At 37.5% G+C, this 23,250-nt stretch overlaps 2 protein-coding genes across 2 annotated transcripts in view; one reads left to right on the top strand and one right to left on the bottom strand.

Moving 5' to 3' along the window:
• The window catches only part of LOC140166041 (uncharacterized), a 245,583-nt gene that overhangs the window by 217,882 nt on the left and 4,451 nt on the right, over positions 1–23,250 (bottom strand). The gene's annotated exons all lie outside the window — the stretch shown is intronic.
• On the top strand, positions 1,124–22,657 carry LOC140165355 (uncharacterized). The gene is made up of 5 exons (XM_072188680.1): positions 1,124–1,291; positions 7,332–7,478; positions 16,945–17,080; positions 20,267–20,382; positions 21,667–22,657. The coding sequence occupies exons 1-5, from the start codon at positions 1,144–1,146 to the stop codon at positions 21,720–21,722; spliced, it is 603 nt and encodes a 200-aa protein (XP_072044781.1). The 5' UTR covers positions 1,124–1,143; the 3' UTR covers positions 21,723–22,657.

The raw sequence follows: 23,250 nt of genomic DNA, 5'->3' as shown, positions 1-23,250 counted from the left end.
AACAACAGCACTTTTGTAAAACGTACATAACTCATTAACAACAATAAATCAAGCAAGTTTTCAAAGTATATGATTTATAGAATGAGCTATTGCGAAACATCAAAGTGTTATAATGAAAATCGATTTTTTTTTTTTTTTTTCGACCAACAATACATCGTGCACCCTTAAGGACACATCTTTCATAGGGGGTGTATTTATTTCGCTGGAATAGCCCAAACTTGGACGTGTTAAGAACACAGCAGATCATATTTTAAATCACGTGATTTTATGTGACAACCGAATTTGCATTTGTGCTTACGTATGTTTCTGCATAGTGCAAAACTGAGTTATCGTCAACAAATTGTGCGCCTCAAGCACTAATCTGAAGCCTTTATAGTGGTGTTAAAGAGGCTGACAGTCCTTTTCTTGTTACCTAAAAGGCTCATAGCAAATATTGTACCACATTGTATCTTCCAAGGATTGTCTGCAAGACGCAATTCTTACAACTCTGCATTGTCCGAAAGACGTTGGATAGGCCTAAAAAGTTTGTAAAAAATGGCCTATAAGTTGGGTCAGCTTGACTAGACTGGGGAAGGTAATGCGAGTCATAACCCTCTCTTTTTATGCCAATATAGATCATTTAAAACAAACAACCATAACCATACCCTATAAAATTCTTTATAGGGTCTATGCAGTAACCAGTTATAATGCTCCTTGAGCAATGAGTCTTGACGACAACTCAATTATGCAATTACATAATGTAAATGTTGCTTTTTTCGTAGGCATATATATAGCAACAACTTTTTTTAATTATTGATACAGTAATCTTCATTTTGATTCCATACGAGTATTCTGCGTTAAACGAGCCTTACACATTTGGGGTGAGGAACTTTAAAACGTCTCTGATTCAGTGTTGCAATTTTTCTTATTTTTCTAGAGTGTCTTTGTCCACGTCGTTCTCAATGTATATGCATAAAGGATTCATCTGCGTGATTACCTTTGGTGTTTTTGAATATTGATACAGTAATCTTCATTTTGATTCCATACGAGTATTCTGCGTTAAATGAGCCTTACACATTTGGGGTGAGGAACTTTAAAACGTCTCTGATTCAGTGTTGCAATTTTTCTTATTTTTCTAGAGTGTCTTTGTCCACGTCGTTCTCAATGTATATGCATAAAGGATTCATCTGCGTGATTACCTTATTTGGTGTTTTTGTTCTGGAAATACGATCACAATGGCATGATATTAAGACAAAGGATCAAACATTAAGGAGCGTGAATGCTACCACTAAAGAAGACAACGAAAATAGAGGTATGAACTTTTTTGTGGTGTTTGTTTTGTTTGTTTTTGTTTATATTTTTGTCTGTTCGTTGGTTTGCTAATTTTAAAGGATGGCCTAGGTATTATATGATGTCTATGGTTTTATGTTTCAAAATGTATACACCTTTAAAACTATGCGGGACATTTTGCACCAACTAAAAAAGTGTCAGAATTTTGATACGTGACACCTTTTTGATTAAAGCCAAATCTTTGCGCTTTTTAACACCAGACGTTTCACAAGTTCAGTAATTATTCAGATATTCAAAACAGATATACCCGCGTGTACAAAGCAGCTCTATTACTAAACACGCAACGGAATAAACGGCACACGTTTTATGGGCTAAAAGGTACAAAAAGGGCATAAAATCCAAAAAGTGTGACCAATAACCCACTTGACCAAACAAAAGGGAGCAGTCGCTTACACGTGCCCTGATCGTCCATTGATACATATGTCCCGAGTTTAAGTAACAAGACGCTATCGGTGCAGTAACCAATCAGATATTCACGTTGCAGTAAAACTGAGCAAGAAATCCAATCGATATATTTACAGGGTCCATTTTCGTCGCGTTCTTTTTCTACCGCCGCCAAATTGCCGCTGAGTATGTTGCAACGGCAAAACGCACCTGGACCCAAAATGTAGAACTTGATTAGTTCCCTCGGATTGTGATGAATACGAGAAGGGGCGCATAGCGCCGAAACCGAGCGCGCAGCGCCGAGGTGAAAGATTCGCGTAGCGCCGACATCAAGGCCGAAGGCCGAGTTAATTTGCTTAATTTTATGTTTGGGTTTCTATTCTTAAGGGAAGGGGTATGAACGTTTGGACAGTATTTATTGTGGGACATTAGAGCACATCAGACATATCGAATTCTGAATACGAAGAATGTCCTTCTGATATCAAATAAATTTCATTTTATGAAATACGCAATGTAGGCCTAATACACATTTTATGGCAAATCATTAAAAATTGATATTTTTGATATTTAACAGTACTCGAAGTAAATTTTATAAATCTGCTGATTTATATTTAAAGTGTATGTAGGTGGGATGAAAAGCCGACGATCAATTGAAAATTTTGACCTTTCGTATTGAAGATATGGATTTTTTTCCCAAAACACCAAAATAAAAAGGTCTTTTGGGAAAAAATCCATATCTTCAATATGAAAGGTCAAAATTTTCAATTGATCGTCGGCTTTTCCTCCCAGCTACATACACTTTAAGACTATATCATTAAATTTATAAAATTTACTTCGAGGACTGTTATATCTCAAAATGTGAAAAATATCAAATTTTAATAATTTGCCATAAGATTTGTATTAGATCGTGAATTCATAAAATGAAAATTATTTGATATCAGAAAGACATTCTTCGTATTCAGAATGCAATTCGATAGGTCTGAGGTGCTCTCATGTCCCACAAAAATACTGTCGAAACGCTCAAAACGCTCATTCCCTTAATGTCACAAGATTGCATCAAAGTGCGTCATTAAAAAGGAAGACATGTTATGCTAAGTAAACTGAATTCAGTTACTTTGATTGATTATTTTGATGACTTTTCCTTGCATGGTCTCAAATTACATTTCTTAAAATATAGCCTACACGCTAACTGCAATACCCCAAACGTTGAAGTGGGGGACTATGAGGCCGGGGGGCACTCGACTTTGGAAGTGACAGGGATGTGCGAACAATTAGTTCGAAACTAGGGGTCGGTGAGTGAGAGCCTAGACACCAAAAAGGGGTCTTTCGGTGAGAAGGCCCTGGGGTCTTTCCGTGAGACTCAAATCTTACCAAAAAGGGGTCTTTCCGTAAGACTGGGAAAAATTTGGTTCAAAATATAAAAGTTGACACAAAAGTTAATAAAAATAAAAGTTGACACAAAATGAATAAAAATAATGAAAAAATGGGGTCATTCGGTGAGAGATCATCAGAAATTTGTCCAAAATTCTTGATAAAAATGGGGTCTTTTGGTTACAGGAAAACAAAAAAGGGGGTCATTTGTGTGAGAGGGATTTTTAGTAAAAAAAGGGAGTCATGGGGTGAGAGGGAGTTAAAAAATGGGGGTTAATGTGGCCGAACATCCCCGTCACTCATTTTTAGTGAGTGCCCCCAGACTATGAGGGTCCAACATTGAACCCTAAAGAGACGTTGCTATTGGACTATTCCAGAAATTGTCCACGCACCCCTCAAAGATGACTTTTAGGATTTCCCACACCTTTTCACCTCAACCACCTTTTTATACTGAAGATATCAACTATATCCAAGTCAGGAAAGTTTGCGCGTGCATATTAAATCGTCACAAATTACACATTATGGCTTTAATGAAGATAGAGACCACGAAACTAAATCAAACGTAATTTGAGCTAATGTATGAATGGCGGAAACCTTCAAAATACGCCTAAGAATACGCCTAAGAATACGCCTAACCTTAGACGTCTAAGATGCAATCTTAGACGTCTAAGATGCATTCTTAGGCGTCTAAGATGTAATCTTAGGCGTCTAAGAAATTCGCGGTAGACTTAAATCGACGAATCACAGGACTAGAAATCCCAAACAACCAATCATCTTAGGCGTATCCAATTATTGACCAATGAAATCTTAGACGCCTAAGATTTTACACGCCTAAGAATTCTTACACGTCTAAGATTGACCATTTGACCGTGACTAGTGATGGACGGTATCAAAACGTACAACGGACGCTGTGCGTTAGAGAATATTTCGAACAATGGCTGGGTGGTGTGTTTTTAATAAACTCATTTTCTCTCCATAGCCACCCGCGTCAATCCCAAAGAGAAAGGGGTGATGGGGTGGGAGGGGGATAGGGTACATGTTCTCCCACCTTTCGGCACAATGGCCCATTGTTTTGTTCTTTTCAGCCACTTTTTGACAACTCAGGCGGAACAATGTATTTTTACATAATGGGCTTTTTTTCATTTGAACATAATCTAGCAGTTGATGTTGTTGTTGCAAACTGATAAAACTTTAATTTGTTTTAAATATTTTGTTTTTCTGATGACTTGCAATGCAGTTAATGTAAGATTTCTATTTGTGTGGCTATAGTGTAAATGATGATGATAATGATGATGATGATGATGGTGTTGTTGTTGCTGTTGTTGTTGTTGATGATGATGATGATGATGATGATGATGATGATGAATAATACAAATGATGTCAGATGATTATTAGAGTCGTGGTGGTGATGATGATGGCAGTGATGAGGGATTAAATTTAGTATGAAATTTTCACCCCCCCCCCGCCCCCACCCAGTCAATGTTGTTTTGATACTGAGATAGGAACGGACTAGTATTGGCTCCAACATTGATTGGGGAGGGAGTTGCAACAATATGAAACATTAATGTTTGCCACTCATGTTACTTGTAATGTTTAAACAAAGAGCACGTGTCTATGGTGTCACCCTGCTCACTTTTCATGTATGTTTTTTTCTTAACACGTATGCTATGACTGAGCCAAAATACACAGTTCAGAGACCTCGATACCTCCATTCAACAAGAAAGTTAATCTGACGGTGTAGGGTATGATGCGTTTATATCCAATACGTTCAGAGGTCAAGTTATTACTGCACACACATTATAAGGTCAACCAACTATGTCTTTATATTTCGAACAGCGTGTGACATATTTTTCCCCGGGCCAAGGCCAAATCGTCTTTTATAATTGAAGAGATCAGATATGCATAATTTCAGTCTACAAAGTGCAAGAAGACAAGAGGTCAAATTTTCTATGTTAAAAATAGAATCATGGAGGTATATAAATATATGCTAGGCATGTTTGTTCCTCTTTGTTGTTTGTGTATTAATTTTCATCATCATCATCATCATAATCATCGTCATCATCATCATCATATCATCATCGTCGTCATCGTCGTCGCCGTCATCATGCTCATCAACATTAATACCTGACTACTACTAGCCACACCAAAACAGCACACCAAACCAACGAAAATAAAATCAAACCAATTAATCAATTTTGCTGCAAGTCCTCAGAGAAAATCACATTGGTGATACCGTCCATCACTAAAATATCAATCTTAGACGTGTAAGAATTCTTAGGCGTGTAAAATCTTAGGCGTCTAAGATTTCATTGGTCAATAATTGAATACGCCTAAGATGATTGGTTGTTTGGGATTTCTGGTCCTGTGATTCGTTGATTTAAGTCTACCGCAATATTCTTAGACGCCTAAGATTGCATCTTAGACGCCTAAGAATGCATCTTAGACGTCTAAGGTTAGGCGTATTCTTAGGCGTATTCTTAGGCGTATTTTGAAGGTTTCCGCCATCCATACTAATGGGACTAGTAAGAAACCGATTATGCTACATGCACTATGGAACACAATGGCCTCATCCCAATGGCATCGGTCAGTAACCTCAATTAAACAATCATAGTGCAAAATTTGACCTCAAGTTTCAGAGTATGAGTTTTTGTACCCAAATTGTCATCAAAAAATCAAAGGTCATTCAATGAATGTGCAAATGCATTGGATTAAAGAACTGTGCCTTGATAGATATAGATGAGCATGTTGTGGATCCTTGTAAAATTGTGTGATTCCAGTGTGTAGGCCTATAGCCTATTTTTGGAATTATAAGAAAACAAATATCCGGTAAGTATTATTGGGATACACTGTGATTTAGCAAGCGTATTTATGTCAAAGTATATTTACCAAGTGCGGAAACAAGTGGCAGACTATATTTTGTTAATTCAACATCATTTTCCCCGGGTGTTCCCAGCGAGGTTACTAGTAGGCCTATATCACATTAACTTTAAACTCCCGAAAGTATGAACCAGTTAAGTGGACGTGTTCTTGTTTACAAATGTACGATCTGTTTTAAACGAATTTCTTGTACATACATGGCGGTTAATTTCTGTCTGTGACAAGTATTAAGGTAATACGATGCTGTTGGTCGAAGCAGCAACAAAAAAATGTAGTTCACAGCATCTTGCGAATGGTAGTGAGCTTTAGCAAAAATTGCATTTCTCAATTCATAGCGAGCGTGTAGAAGAATTCAAATATCACAGATTTACTTTTGTAGGTCCTGTGGTTCTTGAGTTATGTTGTAAAGAGGGCTGAAACAACAACACTTTTGTAAAACGTACATAACTCATTAACAACAATAAATTAAGCAGGTTTTCAAAGTATATGATTTGTAGAATGAACTTTTGCAAAACACCAAAGTGTTATTTTTCAATAATACATTGATTCAGATAACGAAATTGTTTTTTTTGTGGCTGCTTCGACCAACAATATCTCGTATAACCTTAATAGCACAGACAGAAAATATTAGGTGAATTTGAAATGGAGCAACAGATATAGACAGCCTTTTTTAAAAATACATTTTCAAATATTAGCCTTATTAAATATTGAAGTGTCATTCAGAGTATTTCTGCATGTAATTGCGCATAATGTAGACGGGAATTTCCCTAAGAGTGCAGTAAAAGCACAAACTTGTCAGTCTGTGTTATACTTACAATAAATGCATCTTTCTTACACCTTTCAGAACATGGGACGTTGATGAACTACATGTAGTGTTAATTAGGCGAACTGACCGAGGTGTTTAACGCGGTTTCGAATAGTGTTTGAATAAATATTTATTTAGTTCTTATAGGGTTCGGATATAGCACCAGATGAATCAACCTTCCTTTTACGCGCTACTATTTATAAGCAAAACTATTAAGGGTCTTGGGGAGTTTGATTGACAGTGACGTCAGACGCAAGGTAGTCTTTTTAATACTGTCTCAGATTATAAGATGCTAGTTTTTTGTTTTTTTTTTGTTTTTTAATTCCACGGTATGAGACATTTTGTGCTCTAGCATGTTTTTCTAACATTTTGTTAATCAAATTGTTTTAATTGTGTTTTTACCATAGCTATATTCATCTGTCTCAGATAGATACTAGTTTGGGGTGTTTTTTTTTTGGGGGGGGGGGAGGTTGAAATTTCGCGCACCACGGTATGAATATCAGTGAGACATTTTGTGCTCTAGTGTGTTTTCTAATCAAATGTTTTAATTGTGTTTTAACCATAGCTATATTCATACTGTACGACTTGGACAACGATGGGTTCTTATCCCCGCTAGAAATGACTTTAGTTGTACAACGTATTGATCATGGTCCTGAAGTCGACGAATTCGTCACCAGGATTAGAACATTCTACGACAAATACGAAAAGAATGGTAGGAAATACTAGTAGGCTATAAGACATAATTAAAAAGACTAGTTTGCGTATTACGTCCTGTCAACCAGACCAAAAATGCCGTACTGCGCAGGTTAGCAACCAATCACACCGCCCCTAGTGCCCTGACGTCAGACGTAAACTAGATTTTACTAAACTGGCCTTCAATTATAGGACATGCGGGTATTTGTTTTGGGGGGCTTTGGGGGCGCGAGGCCCCCGGGGTAAAAGCAAGGGGCGGCCAAAACGAAGGGGCGGCGGAAGAAGAAGGGGCGGCAAAAAGAGGGGCGGTGGAAGAAGAAGGGATGGCAAAAAGAATTAGTAAAAAAAAAAGGGCGAAAAATTTGAAAAAGTATAATTTTTTTTTGAAAAAATGGTACTATACATCAAAATGTGTTGCTTTTATGGCGCTTGCGCCTATAATCCTTGTTGAATGCATTGCATTTGAGAAGTCCGCCATATGATACGTCATATGCACAACCTCTATAGTACCGGTACTCCCTAAAAATACAGAACTAATTTGTTGGATTAAAAAAATATTATCCTGTTTTGCCAAATGAAACATAACTAAATCCTAATCCTTAAGTTATTTCTTACTGGCAATGAAAGTCAAATTTTAATATTAATGTTTGGAAATAAGGGCCTGAAACATGCGTTTTTAGGGTGTTTTTCTTATGCTGTGACAATCGAGTCCAAAGACTTAATAGACTAATTCCAAGTTATGCATTTTAAGTTTTGGAAAACACATTTTCTAATCTTCATGATAACCAATTATCAAAACTAACATAGAATATTAACATTATGAGTTAACTAGGGCCTATAGCACAGATCCTGGAAGATTTTGAATGTTGAGACTTGTGATAAGCCTTAGAATTTTGTGACTATCATTGTAATAAAACATGCAAAATTCCATGTTTTGAGCCCATTTTCCTCAAATTGCAAAATTTGACTTTTATTGCCAGTTAGATCTAACTAAATAATTAAGATTTAGCTCCGATTCATTTGGCAAATGAGGATAACATTTTTTTATCTGAAAAAAATAGTGCTGTATTTGTCTGGAATGGGGAGCAATTCCTTGTGGTTTCCTTTATTGTTTCATCATGTCCATCATCATGCATTTTCATTACTATCTTTGTGGTAGATCGTGACCACTTTCTATTGTTCTAGACAATGGAAACCGGACGTAACCGGGGGGAACCGGTGTTCAACCGCCGGCCGAGTTTTGATATCATCCCTTATAATCTTTAATGTACGACGAGTGTTGGAATTGCTTTCCGATATGAGTCGTGGTTTAGTTCTTGCGTTGGCTTAATTTATTGTATAAAAGAGACACCCGTCAAAGAATGTTTTCTTTAAAAATCAGGACAAATCTCTTGTTTTTGTGTATGAACAAGTAGCCCATGCCTACCCACATGCATTTATAACTTAGTATTATCAAACACCATCAACTATAACATCCCACCTTCAGGCTAGGAGTACAGGCTGTATCAAAATGATTGGTATACACTGTAAATCCAAGTGTTTAGGGTTTGTGTAACACTCTTTAAACACTGCAAGGTGTTTAATGTTCATTTACACAGTAATGGTATATGACACCTAAACACCAAAGTAAACACGAAGTAAACACATAAACACAAAGAGTATACACATGAGAGTATTTAGATTCTAAACATTCAACATGTTTACTTTCATATTGTAAATGCACATGTGTTTACTTTGTAAACATTTGGTGTGTTTACTTTCTAAACAAGTTTGAAAGTAAACATGTTGAATGTTTAGAATCTATATACTCTCATATGTTTACTCTTTGTGTTTACTTTGTGTTTGCTTTGGTGTTTAGGTGTTTAGGCGTCCTATACCTTTACTGTGTAAATGAAAATTAAACACCTGAGTGTTTAAAAAGTGTTACACAAACCCTAAACACTTGGATTTACAGTGTACCCATCATTAAATTGATGTTTTTGAAAAGCATGTCACTTCACGTTATACCCTCGAAATGTCCAGAATGGACAGTTTGTGACTTGTTATACAATATTAGTCTACAAATAATTTGGATCTTGAGTATTGAGTGAAATTTGAGTAGTGTAGATTTGCTTTCAATTTGGATCTGATGTTGAATTTTAATATGTCAGGCTCATCCTTTATGAAAACTGATCATTTAGATACAGCATTTACATACAGCTTTATTTTATTATGTAATCTTTTTTAAAGATATTTTGTGATTTTATTTCTAGGTTATTTATTATTTTCCCTTAATCATGTTCGTGTTTAATGCTATAATGGTGGGTGTAAATGGCGTGATAACAGTATGCTCAATGTAATATGAGAATGACATACTCGAACTTTATCTTCGAAGTATTGCGAGGGTTGGTAAAATTACGTTGCTGTCGTAGTTGTCGTTGTCTAGAAAGAAAGAAAGAAAGAAAGAAAGAAAGAAAGAAAGAAAGAAAGAAAAAAACAGAAAGAAAGAAAGAAAGAAAGAAAGAAAGAAAGAAAGAAAGGAAGGAAGAAACAGAAAAAAGAAAAAAACAGAAAGAAAGAAAGAAAGAAAAAGAAAGAAAGAAAAAGAGAAAAGAAAGAAAGAAAGAAAGAAAGAAAGGAAGAAAAAAGAAAAAAACAGAAAGAAAGAAAGAAAGAAAGGAAAGAGGGAAGGAAAGAGGGAAAGAAAGAGGGAAAGAACGAAAGAAAGAAAGAAAGAAAGAAAGAAAGAAAGAAAGAAAGAAAGAAAGAAAGAAAGAAAGAAAGAAAGAAAGAAAGAAAGAAAGAAAGAAAGAAAATGCAAGAAAGAAGGAGCGAAAAGAAAGAAAGAAAGAAAGAAAGAAAGGAAGGAAGGAAAAAGAAAAAAACAGAAAGAAAAAAAGAAAGAAAGAAAGAAAGAAAGAAAGAAAGAAAGAAAGAAAGAAAGAAAGAAAGAAAGAAAGAAAGAAAGAAAGAAAGAAAGAACGAACTAGTGGCAAATGGTGGTCATAGACCACAAACCTAGCTGGGGCATGTTGGTGTTTTGGAGGTATCTGACCCCTGCAAAATGTTCCAAAAATGTTCCCCTGGTCATGAGGTTTGTTGTCACAGAGTTTGAGTCCCATACGACTTACAGATGCCCAGAAAATGCATTTCGAAAATTTGACCTCTGCATGACCTTTGACCTGACCCCTGCAAACTGTTCCCCTGTTCATGAGATTTGTTGTCACTGAGTTTGAGGCCCATACAGATATCCAGAAAATGAAACTATATGATTTGACCCCAGTTAACCTTTGACATGACCCCTGCAAAGTGTTCCAAAATATTCTCCTAGCCATTAAGTTTGTTGTCACGGAGTTTGAACCCTGTGCCCTTACAGATGTCCAGAAAATGCACTTCTAAAATTTGACCTCTGCGTGACCTTTGACTTGACCCCTGTAAAATGTTCCCCTGGTCATGAGATTTGTTGTCACTGAGTTTGAGCCCCACACCCTTAAGATAAGGCAAAATAGATTTTACCCCCTTAATGACCTTTGACCCCAATTCTGTGTGCAAGGTATGGGCACTGGGTAAAGCCAATGCACATGTGTAAGTGACATCATTGTGCTATGTAGTATGTGGCAGAAGAAGCATTTTGAAGGTATTTGGTTACATACCGGTAATGCCCCTTAATGACCTTTGACCCCAATTCTGTTTGCACCCTATGGGCAATGGATATAGCCGATACATATGTGCAAGTATATGAGCGGTATCAACTTCATCTGGATACCCGAACTGTTATGAGTCCCAGGATGCTTTCAGTTCAGGCCATGCTAGCGTACATCCTTGCCGCACTGCTTAGGTGCGATTCTGGGGTGACGGGGCCAGCAACCCCTAACCCTGTAAACAACTTGCTACGAAAAAGACAAACAAGCCTCGAAAGGACAGATTTAAACGGAGACGACCAACGCACGTCCATCGACTACGTGAAACGGATATGAGTATACTGGAGGTGAACATCAGAGGCCTCAGATCAAACTTAGGAGAGCTTTCCAATTTGTGCAATGAGCTTAAGCCTGCTATTGTCGTTGTTGTGGAAACATTCTTGGACTCCTCAATAAAGGATGGAGCTGACTGCATTACCATCCCTGGCTACTCAATATGCTGCCGCAGGGATAGACCCAATACAACAGGAGGAGGAGGGATTGCTGTCTACTGCCTGGAAGGTATCGCAATTTTCCACGACAAGGACCTGGACCCTACAGACCTGGAACTGATGTGGTTCTCAGTGGCTCTTAGATCTCGGAAGCTACTGGTTGCTGCAGTGTACAGACCACCGGATAGCAACAGTGATATGATCAGCTACTTGGATACCAACACCTTGTCTAAACTTACCGAGTTCAGCGCCCAATCTATGGTCTTACTTGGAGACTTCAACGTCCACCACATAGAATGGCTTGGTAGTCGCAAGACAGATGCAGCTGGCCGACGCACATTGGAGATGTCCAACTCTCTTGGGCTAAAACAAATTGTTACTGAGCTAACTAGGGAGGACCAAATCCTAGATCTGGTTCTGACTGACCTGTCTTCAACCGCTACAACTTTTGCAAGACTAGGCACATCAGACCACAATCCTGTCTTAGTTAAGTTGAAGGTGCCCATCTACAGAGATAAACCTTACAAACGGAAGGTTTGGCGCTATGACAAAGCTGACTACTGGGGCATGAGAGGTTTTCTTTCTTCTGCAAACTGGACTCAAGTCTTCCAAACCGACGACCCTGAACAAGCTTGCAGTAACGTTACTGACATCATAAGCGATGCAATGGATATATATACATTCCAAGTAAGTCTGTCACCAAAAAAACTGGCGACAAAGTTTGGTTTGATGACAGCTGCAAGAAGCTGCAAATAGGAAGCGTTGCCTGTTCAAGAAGTTGAAGAAAAACAACACTAAGGAAAACAAGGATAAGTTTGCAGAAGCCAGAAGGGAATACAATCAGGTTGAGAAACAAGCCAGAAGGAAGTACAGCAACAAGCTGAGGGAAGAACTTTCAGATGGAAGCCTGAGCAGCAAAAAGTGGTGGAACACGGTCAACACTCTGTCTGGAAGAAAAGCTAGGGCAGACATACCTGTAATAAAAGATCAAAACCAGGTCTACACTACCGCAAAGGAGAAGGCTGAAATACTAGGACAGACTTTTGCTAAGATATGCCAACTTGAGAATGCAGAAGAACCTGCTCCAGAAGTAAAGGGGATACCACCAAATTCTAAGGACTCCATAGTTTTCAAGGCCAAGGACATCAGGAGGCTCTTGCAAAAATTAGAACCTGATAATGGACCTGATAAGATCCCCAATAGAATCCTGAAAGAGTGCAGTGCTGAATTAGCAAGACCTCTCAGCCGCCTATTTGAGCTGTGCTTTGCAAATGGAGTGTTTCCCAGCCAGTGGAAGTGTGCTTCAGTCATCCCGGTCCATAAGAGGGACTCAAAGTCTAATCCATCCATGTACCGCCCCATCTCTCTTCTTAGCAACATCAGCAAGGTTATGGAGGCAGTGGTACAGAAGCAGCTTCAGAAGTACCTGTTGCAGCACCATCTCATCTCAGACAGGCAGTTTGGCTTTAGACCCCATCATCACAGCACAGCTGACATCTTAACCATCCTCTCTCAGCAATGGTCCAACTCTCTAGACAGAGGTCATGAAGTGCGTCTAATTGCCCTGGACATCAAAGGAGCATTTGACAAGGTATGGCACAAAGGACTTTGCTCTAAGCTGAAAGGCAAAGGAGTTTCTGGCAAGCTTCTGACCTGGATTGAGAGCTACCTATCCAACCGGTCCATCAAAGTGGTTCTATCTGGCCAATCCTCGAACAGTACGTCCATCAATACCTCTGTACCACAAGGCTCAATCCTGGGCCCGCTGCTATTCACTGTCTTTATTGATGATCTGGGAGATGAATGCGAGAACACCCTGTATCTGTATGCAGATGATTCCACCCTATTCTGCGATATCAGATCAAGTGATGACAGCATAGCTGCAACAGCGAGCCTCAACCGGGACCTGGAGAGAATGAGGATCTGGGCAGACAAGTGGAAAGTCACCTTCGAGCCCTCCAAGTGTAAAGCCCTGACTATCTCAAGAAAGAGGAATCCAACTAGACTAGCCCTTTATTTTGGAAACACCAAACTGGCAGAGATGGATGAGCTGGAAATCCTGGGTGTTATTATTGATAAGAAACTCACCTGGGCTAAGCACATTTCCAACACTGCTGCCAGAGCTGGACAGAAGCTTGGAGCACTAAGGAGGGTAGCAAACAAGCTTGATGTTAAAGGGAGAGCCACAGTTTACAAGGCCCAGGTTCGTAGTGTTATGGAGTATGCCTCACTATGCTGGATGAGTGCCTCAACCACCACCCTGAAGCTCCTTGACTCCATACAGAGCAAAGCATTGAGGATTATTGGCGTAGACGAGCAGCAGGCAAGAATGGATCTTAACATCCCCTCTTTACATCACAGACGACAGGTGGCTGCTGCATCTGTGCTCTACAAGATGCACACCAGCTTGTGCCCGCGCCAGACTTGAAAGCATTGCTGCCCAAGCCTTACGTGATCAGACGAGCCACTCGCACCAGTCTCTCAATGCCAAGTCATGCACTGACTGAGCCAGTCTCAAGAACCTTGTCAACAGGCAGAACTTTTGTCCATGTTGCAGTACATGTTTGGAATGGAATCCCGGATTGTGTAGTTGGAGAGATCACTGATTATGGGGCTCAATCCTTCAAGAGCCGTGTACATCAACATCTTTTGGGATTATGATTTAGCAGAGGGTTCTTGTCACTCTCCTAAGCTGCTGTGAACCACTGATTAGCCCATACGGATTACTAATATAGTGCCCTGTTGCCTATATAAGTGCTTGACATGGTCATTCCTATTGGGCTATTGTTCACCTTGCATTTTATATAAAAAAATAAAAAAAAGTTGGGAGCTGTACAAAGTTTGGTGGTATAGAGGTGAACATTGACTTGATTTTATTTTAAGCCTACTTAAGGCATGGGGTATGAGCGACCTTGAAGTACAGGTATCTGGAGAAGGGAAGCAACTAGTTACCCCAAATCACAGCGACAGGTAGTGACTGGGCCGCCGAGTGCTAATATATATTTATTTTGGAAGGTTCGTGTTTGTTTTGAATTTTGGGGCGTTTTTCCAAAATTTCATATTTTGGCGATATTTCAAAAAAGCGACATGCCAAAGACAAATCTTTTTGCACATACTTTGTTATTGCTAATACAACTCTTTTCTGCATACCTACGTTACAATTCGTTGTGGTGATTTAGTAATATTATAAATTTTGTGACTGCATTTTGGCGTTTTCGATGCGATTTTAGGCTTACCGTGATTTAACGTTGATATCTGGTCTTGCTCCTTTTATAATTTTACTTTGATCGTCGGCTTTTGTAAATAACAGAATGTAGATTGGCTCTGAATAAGTATCGTAGTCCTCTTGGTGGGTTTTTTCATGATATAATTAGTTTGAATTTGCATGTAACAACCCAAACTCGACCTCTGAATTCGGGGTTGAAGACTGTTTTCGGAATTCCTGTGGACTCAAACAAGTGCACGAGTGGCGACTATGGTTTTATACTTCCCGCATTCATGATTGCGTCAACGCCTACTAATATACTTCTTTGTATAGGTTGACTGTAGCTGGTATACGGCTGGTATACAAAGAATTGGTTACATGTCAATGACCATTAACTTCAGGGATAGACCCTTTGCACGCCTTTCTATCATGCAGTATCTTTACCCGCAGACATGTGCCCGTGTCATGCGCCAATATTGCGTAACGTTAAAGGTTAATATATTTTTTTCTATGGCCGAGCGGTCTAAGGCGTTGTAGCCCGTTTCTTCGTTGCTGTTCTGATCGTCGCTTGTTCGAAACCGTGTGTCTGTTACTTTTCTTATGCTGCTTTATTTTTCCAGCGTAGGATACTAATTTATAATTTCTTTTTGTATTATTTATTTATTTATTTATTTATTTATTTATTTATTTATTTATTTATTTATTTATTTATTTATTTATTTATTTATTTATTTATTCATTTATTTATATTTATTTATTTATTCATTTATTCATTTATTCATTTATTCATTTATTTATTTATTCATTCATTCATTCATTCATTCATTCATTCATTCATTCATTCATTCATTCATTTATTCATTTATTTATTTTTCGATTGATTATTTGATGATTGAGTGAGCAGATTTATCGATTGCTACTTTAGTTGTGGGACTTCTATTTGATTTTGAATGACATCGTACATTAGTATTGATTTTTCCGTTAAACATTATCAAGAATTAATATCACAGGTTTTAGTGCGGATAGGAAGTTGGCTTAGTGATACTATCTGTTGATTCAGAAACGGAAGGTGCCGGGTTCGATTCCCACCTATGTCTATTTTTTTTAAAGACTTGGAAAATTACTGCAGTAAGTTTATTTGGCGCGCGATCTCAGTTATTCATTTTCTGATGGCTGTGCCTCTTACAGACACCCTCCCTCTGGAATCCAAACCACGGTTCGCTCATTACACCTCCCTTAATTGGGAAAGTTTGCCTGGTCAACTGGATCCCCACAACCTTGAATGTTCTAACCTCGATTTTTGCAACAGTAGCTTCAATTTAGAGTGAAATTTAAGTGGTATAGCGAGTGACAGCAAGTTTAATAATAATGTAGGTATACAAATGAACAAAATAGCGTCCCACAATCAAGATATTGATAATATATAACAAAACGGGTTTTTATCATTCAAGATTCTCACCAAAACAAAATGTTCCACCCAAACGGGCTTCTAACGTTTATCGGTATTGCATTTGGTTCTAATAAATGGCGACATTATTTCTTTGCCGTTTGTAGCACAATACAATAAAAAAAGGAGAAAACAATCACTCGGCATTTTTTTTTTAGGGGCGAGGGCACACATTTGAAAATAAGACCATGGAACACATTTTTAAACCGTTGATCTACTTAGGCTAAATTTACAATTAATATAAAATGTTTGTTTCTTGATGGATCACAAAAATGTTTCTTTATTTCTCTTTTTTTTTATTGCGTCAGTCATTCATTACACTAAGGAACCGTTAACAAACACTTGTTAGGGGGCCTGATGCAAAAAGGGGCCCCTGAAAAATGTTGACCCTCCTAGGGGGGGTGAACAAAATGACCACAAATTTTCCTGGGAAAATTGAGTTTATATGCTTTTCTATGGGGTTGACCCATAAATTTGATGTCAAAAAGGGGGGCCCTTACAATTTTGAGATCTGTAAAGGGCGGCCCAAAAATTTTTGCGATGAAATTTTTTTTGCATCAGGCCCTAACAAGTGTTTGTGAACGGTCCTTAAAATCTATTACTCCAAAACGTCTTTGATTTTTGTAAATACTTTTTTATTGTGATGAAGTGAAACCCCCGCCCCTACATTGTAAGCAAAAACAGTAAACATATTAATTTAAGCAACAATATACTTTTTTCAGGAGATGGTAAACTCAGCTTAAGTGAGTTTCAACGTGCATTCAGATCTACAAAACCGCCTTCGCATGTCCGACAAGCAGATAAATTCATCCTTGAAGCTTTCAAAATGTTTGACGAAGACGGTGACGGCTTATTAAGGTACGCAGTGATTATAGGCTGAAACATTTGTTTCAAATAATTACGGTCAAATTCGTTACCAGAAAAACAAAACAAAAACAAAAACAAAAAATACATCTCAGATAGTTTAAAAGGGCATTTCGTGATCCACAGCCTCATCCCCCACTTTTCTCAAAAAAAGTTGAGATTTTTATATCACTGGAAACCTCTGGCTACATAATGTTTATGTATACATAATATTTCTTGCCGATTAATTCGATTAGCAAAGATATCGTGAAATTTGAATTTCGTTCTACTGCACCAGAACGAAATTACAACGCATTGTCTATGGAGCAGTGTAATACACATAATCATGCATAACTCGCGAACGCAAAATCGGGAATATTGGGAATAGGTTTTTTTCGTGGATATCTAATGAAAAATGACATAAATAGAGGATGATAGGATCAAGAAATACTCCTTTAAGTAACCCCTTTCAATAAGTCTTTGATTCCCCTTTGCTTTTTATGCATTTTTGCATGAATTTTTTTTTCTGAATTGTGCGCCGTAAGGTTGTCCTATGACTTTGAACTGATTTTGATCTAATCTTAATAGGCAGGTACATCCCAGGATAAAAACTACTGTAATTTCTTACCAGAACCAAATTTAGCACATATGTTACTTGGGATAATACAAACAAAATAAACTCAGGGGCCCCAAATCACCAAATGTACAAGAAATCATGGTGTTATAGATGGTAAATTTCAAAGGACCGAGTACCGATCCTTGAGGAACTCTAAATTCAACAACAACGGGATCAGATAGATGGCCACCTATGCTGACTTGCCTTGTCCATCCTTGCAAATAGGAACGACACCACTCTAATGCCACACCACAAACTCCAAAACGCTTATTAAGATGGTCTATCAAGATTTTGTTATCGACAGTATCAAATGCCGCGCTCATATCTAACAGAACCAGTAAAAACTGGTAAAAACTGTAATGTACATGTTAAAAATCTTTATAAAAAACATATGTGATGGAAATGGCACTACTGTCAACCTTAAATGTATATATAAGCAAAATATACAAACAGATTAATTTCAGCGAATGTATCATCACTTGACTTTGAAATATTCAAAATGGCTGCCATTTGCTCTGTACATGTTAAAATTGTTTTTAAAAAACATGTTTTGACATCTTTACATGATGCAAATGGCACCATTTTTGCCTAAAATGAATAAGCAAAATGTACAGATAAATTTCAGTCAATGTCTCATCACTTGACTTTGAAATGGCTGTCATTTGCACTGTACAGGTTAAAATTCAGTAAAAAACATGTTTTGACATCTCCATACATGTGACGCAAATGGCACAACATGTTCACCTAAAATATACAAGTAAAAATACATTCTGAATAATATCAGTCAATGTGTCACCATTTGACCTTTGAATATTCAGCAAAAAAGAAAAAATTGCATCATAATAACACGTTTTAATACATTTATGTGACGTAAATGGCACCATTTTTGACTAAAATGTAAAGCAATATATACAAACTGATTAATTTCATTCAATGTCTCATTACTTGACCTTAAAATATACAGAGATGAGATATTAACTTAAGTTAATCAGTTTGTATATTTTAAAGACAAGGAGCAGTCTTCAGCGCAACCAAACATTTTACATTAGCAGATAGGTGATGTCTGCTTGTTCTCTGTTGACAAGGGACAGTCTTCAGTGAACGGCTCTTTTCAGAGCCATCAAAAGTTTTACATTAGCAGATAGGGGAGATCTGCATGTTCTATGTTGACAGGAGACCGTCGTCAGTGAACGGCCCTTTTAAGAGCCACCAGTAGGTAAGGGGCGGCCTACATGTCTCATTGGGCTATTTCAGAAAAAAAAAATGCACACCTCCTACAGAGGAGTAACTTTTTAATCAAAGAAATGTTTTGATTTCTGCTTTATGAAAACGACTGGAATTTCAGTTGCCAATGTCGCTTGAAAAAGCTTGGAAATCCAATCAAATGAAGGGAAAATCACAAAATGTCTAAAATGAGCTATCAAATTCAGGATTTCTGACTTAGTACTATTTTTCTGCTGAATGTTTTCGCCTTTGGACTCTTTAAAAGTATGGATTTCCAACATTCACCACTAGCTGGACAAAAGTCTGGAAATCCGAACTCCTCTATAGGGTGTGCATCTATTTTCAGGAATAGCCCATTCTTAAGTAGGTCTACTTTGTCGTGAAGAAGTCAGAGCTACTCCTGACGAAAGCTTGACAGTTCTAAACTTGTCCGACGGCGAACCCGCTAAAAACTTACCAATTGTTATTAACTTCCTCAAAAACCTACACACAATGCGTTTAATAACATTTAAAACGTCGAGTTAAATAATGGTCATGAAAATATTAATTTTTGTTAAAACACTACAACATAATTTTTAAAATGTTGTTTAAAATATTTTGTGGCGAACATTTTTGCAAAATAGTTCGTCAACCCTTAACATTATGTTAGAATGTTTGGCAGCAGGTTTTCAAAAATGTTTTTGAATGTTATTAAAACGTTTTATACCCTTTAGGGACGCACCATTTTACTTCCAGAGGGGCTTGAAGTTGAGGTGGAGGTGTTTTTTTACTGCCGTTGGACTAGGTATTGGCCAGGTGTTTTTGTTTTTGTTTTGTTTTCAGTAAAAAAAAAGGGGAAAAAGCGCAGTGATTTATAGTACGCTACGCACAGGCACAACGCCTAGACGTTGATCCACAAGCCTTAGCACACTTTACAGGTTGTCGCTGACCACTACGGCCCACATCATTCCACAAACCATTAAACAACAATTCAGGGACTTTGCTGCAATAGCGCACACCCTACACATTCCACAAATAACCTACGCAACCAGGATCAGCTCCCCGAGTTTCGTACGGGTTGCAACGAGACAAATTGGCAGTAAGTTCCTTGTCCAAGGGAATTTCAAGCTAACTCAATTTTTCCACGAGAGCGTACTAGGTCCGGTCAGGGTTCGAACCCGTACCCGCAACCTCTCGCACCATAGTCGAACGCCTTATCGATTGAGCTAACTAGTAATAGTGGGGAAAGTTTGTTTTTTCAATATCTTCCAGCCCCCCTGGAAGTCAAATTGTGCGAACTATATAACTTGACATTCAAACATTGACATGTTGTTTTTGATTACACATCCCAATTGTAATTTTATGACTGACATTTATTCCAGATTTGAGGAGGTTTCATGGAAACTACAACAACTTACCTCTGAAGTTACATTGAAGGAAATAAACAAAGCCGTAACTCTAGCGGATCGTAACTCCAATGGCATCATAGATTACGCAGGTGGGAAAATTACATTTCTTTATTAAAGTGATTACATGCTTTATGAATATGGTTATTATAATATAATTATGATAAGTAGCGTAGCCAGGACTTTGGTGTGAGGGGGCAAAGCCAATTTTGTCCCCGTTTATAGACACAATTTTCGTCTCATTAAAGGGCAGGTTTATTGCAAAAACAAGTTTATCTCTATTCGAAGAGAATAATTATTACATTACAAGTTTACACTCGTTGCAATTTTTTATGCGCATTTCTCCTGAAAAAGGAGAAATTGTGTGGGTAAATTTCGGGCTCGTACGTGTTCTTCCCCCGTTTGGCTGATGACGCAAGTAAATGAAGCGGACACTATATCATGCTCTCATCATACAATCACAATCATTTTGACAAGTTTGACATTAGCAACAATGAGCTGTACTATTATTTACCATAACAAAGCTGCATAACAATATGCACACTATTGTTCTCATTTGGTATTTGGTATTGTTACTATGCGTTTGCTTTGTAATATTTCATCCAACTGAAACTATAATAACTATAGCATTGCAATATCGCACAAGGAAATCAGATACATGAGTTTGTGGACTTAACACGGTTTATATGCTAGTCTCAGATTGATCACGCTGAAATTCTAAGCTCAAATTATTTTTTTATTTTTTAGCCCAAATATTTCTCATGATATTGATATACATATGAATTGTAGGCCCTAATATCACAATTTACTAATATGTAAAAAATAAAGAAGCGGCTGATTTTATCCATATGTTTAAAAACCATTAAATTTGTAATACTTAATTCAGAGTTTTTTTCTGTGAACAACAACCGTATATGTTCTGTGCATTGAGAATGTTTATAGTCCCTTCTCGCAGAGCAGGCACAGTCATTTCATGACGTAAATTTTTTTCTAGGTCAAATCTGTCTCGTTCGAAGGAACTCATCGCTTAAGTTGGTTTTTGCGGAATATCAATTTTAAACGTCTTATTTCTCAAAAAAAGAGTCATTTTCATTGTCCTCATAATATTACCTTGCCAATGATATGATGTTGTCCGAGCAATATACCTGACCTTTAATCGTCTGGGACAAATCTTATTGTATAATTCGACAAGTACGAATAATGAATAATGAATAATGAATAATGTATGAACGTTTCGCATGACGTTTCACAATGTGGCACCACTGAAACAGTGAAGAACATTAAATGTTTCTCGACTGCATGGTTATTGTTATTTTGTTTGTGTGTTTGTTTCATGGTCTATTTTAATTTTTAAATATTCTTTATTTTGTTTTCAGAATTTGCTCGAGCTCTTCGTAAACATTCCTTCGATCTACCAAGTGCTGAAGATTAGTATTGTCATAAATAGAGACATTATCTTCATCTGAATGACCGTCGTAAACATTTTGATTTCTGTGAACAAGTGACGCCGAAATTGACATCACGCGGGTCGTGATATGACTTTTTGGTGCAATGCGCCTGTAAGGGGAGTCTATAAAATATGGGGGTCACTGATTTCATCACAGCTCATCACCCTGAAATAGGGGACAATTCTTAATGATGGGAGGGTTCATAGTTCTTGTTTTAACAGGATAATGAGATAATTATGAGTTGTAAGATGCCGCGACCTAAGTGACGAAAAGGTGACATTTAAATGACAACTGAAATGTGTGCGTGCGTATTTCAACTTGAATTGTTGAAAACTGTTGAACAAGAAAATAAGACAAATTTGGATGTTGTAAATCAATTTAATGGAGTCGAAACGTTTCTAGGTGAAGTTACCTAGTTCATGCACAGTGAAAATGGGACAAAATAAAAATGTCGTTGTTTTGATCTTTTATCTCAATATGACATACGAGGGCGGTCAATAAGTTCGTAGAACAAGATACTTGAAAGATTACCAGCCAAATTCTTTCTGTCTCACTTCAGAACATGGTAACTCATGAACTGCACATACCTTAATAACATATCTTAATGTTTCTTGAAACCTTCTATGCATGTCAACAAAATCAACAAGATTCAGCTTTGAGTTGTTTAAAAGAAATCAACCAACTCAAAATTTTTGGATCCCCACTTATATTTTTCCAATTCTCTCAATTTAAAATTTAACCCCCTGGTTAAAATTTTTTAAATCAGACTCCCCCTTAAGACCTCAAAAAAGTTTGATTCTACCTCAAAACAAATATTGAACGGTCCCAAAGCCAAAATGTTCAAGGGTCATTGTATTTGGACACGTAGGCCTGAATTATACACATGATTAATAAAAAAAATCCCTTAAAGGGAATGGCTCCCATTCTCCGAAAAAGCGTTCAAGTTTGGTCTCGGAATTGCAAAATTCCAACCACGAAGAATTCATGAAAATCATTCTGAATCGTAAACTGTAATAGTTTCAGAGCACAAAACAATGCATGGGTGATTTTTCAACAATACTTCATTTTTGAGCAATATTACTTGTACGCATTGGGGGTAACGTATCTGTGGGAACGTATCTGTGAAGCCCTTTCACACTTTTGTCTTAATCGTGCAAGGGAGTGTAAAAATTTACCGACTTAATACCCATACTTGATCAGTCATCACCCAAGGTACTTAAGTCTGGTATGGTATTTGGCTTCATTTATCACAGCGTTTTTTCCGAGGGCAGTAGAATTTAGGTAACGTATCTTTGACGACATGAACGTAACGTGAGGATTTTTTGCCATTAATAGACCTGATTTTTTTTACTTTGAAACCATGTACCACATATATAATATAACTATGGAGCCTGCTTGATCCATCACATATGAGAACATACATATAGCCAGTTATTTTGACAGATTGCTATCCATTACAAATATGGTAACGTATCTGTGAACAATATTGGCGACATAGTCTCAAAATGTAAT

This window comes from Amphiura filiformis, chromosome 12 (genome assembly GCF_039555335.1).
Source record: "Amphiura filiformis chromosome 12, Afil_fr2py, whole genome shotgun sequence".
In the NCBI taxonomy this organism is placed as follows: Eukaryota; Metazoa; Echinodermata; class Ophiuroidea; order Amphilepidida; family Amphiuridae; genus Amphiura; species Amphiura filiformis.
Note: the sequence above shows the minus strand (reverse complement) of the source record. Positions and strands in the feature narration are given on the sequence as shown.

Bases quoted from the DNA above. Each gene is read 5' to 3' on its own strand.
- LOC140165355 (XM_072188680.1), top strand. From the start codon at position 1,144: ATGTATATGCATAAAGGATTCATCTGCGTGATTACCTTATTTGGTGTT. The intron at 17,081-20,266 runs GTACGCAGTGAT...CATTTATTCCAG, and splicing joins GACGGTGACGGCTTATTAAG to ATTTGAGGAGGTTTCATGGA. The intron at 20,383-21,666 runs GTGGGAAAATTA...TTTTGTTTTCAG, and splicing joins TGGCATCATAGATTACGCAG to AATTTGCTCGAGCTCTTCGT.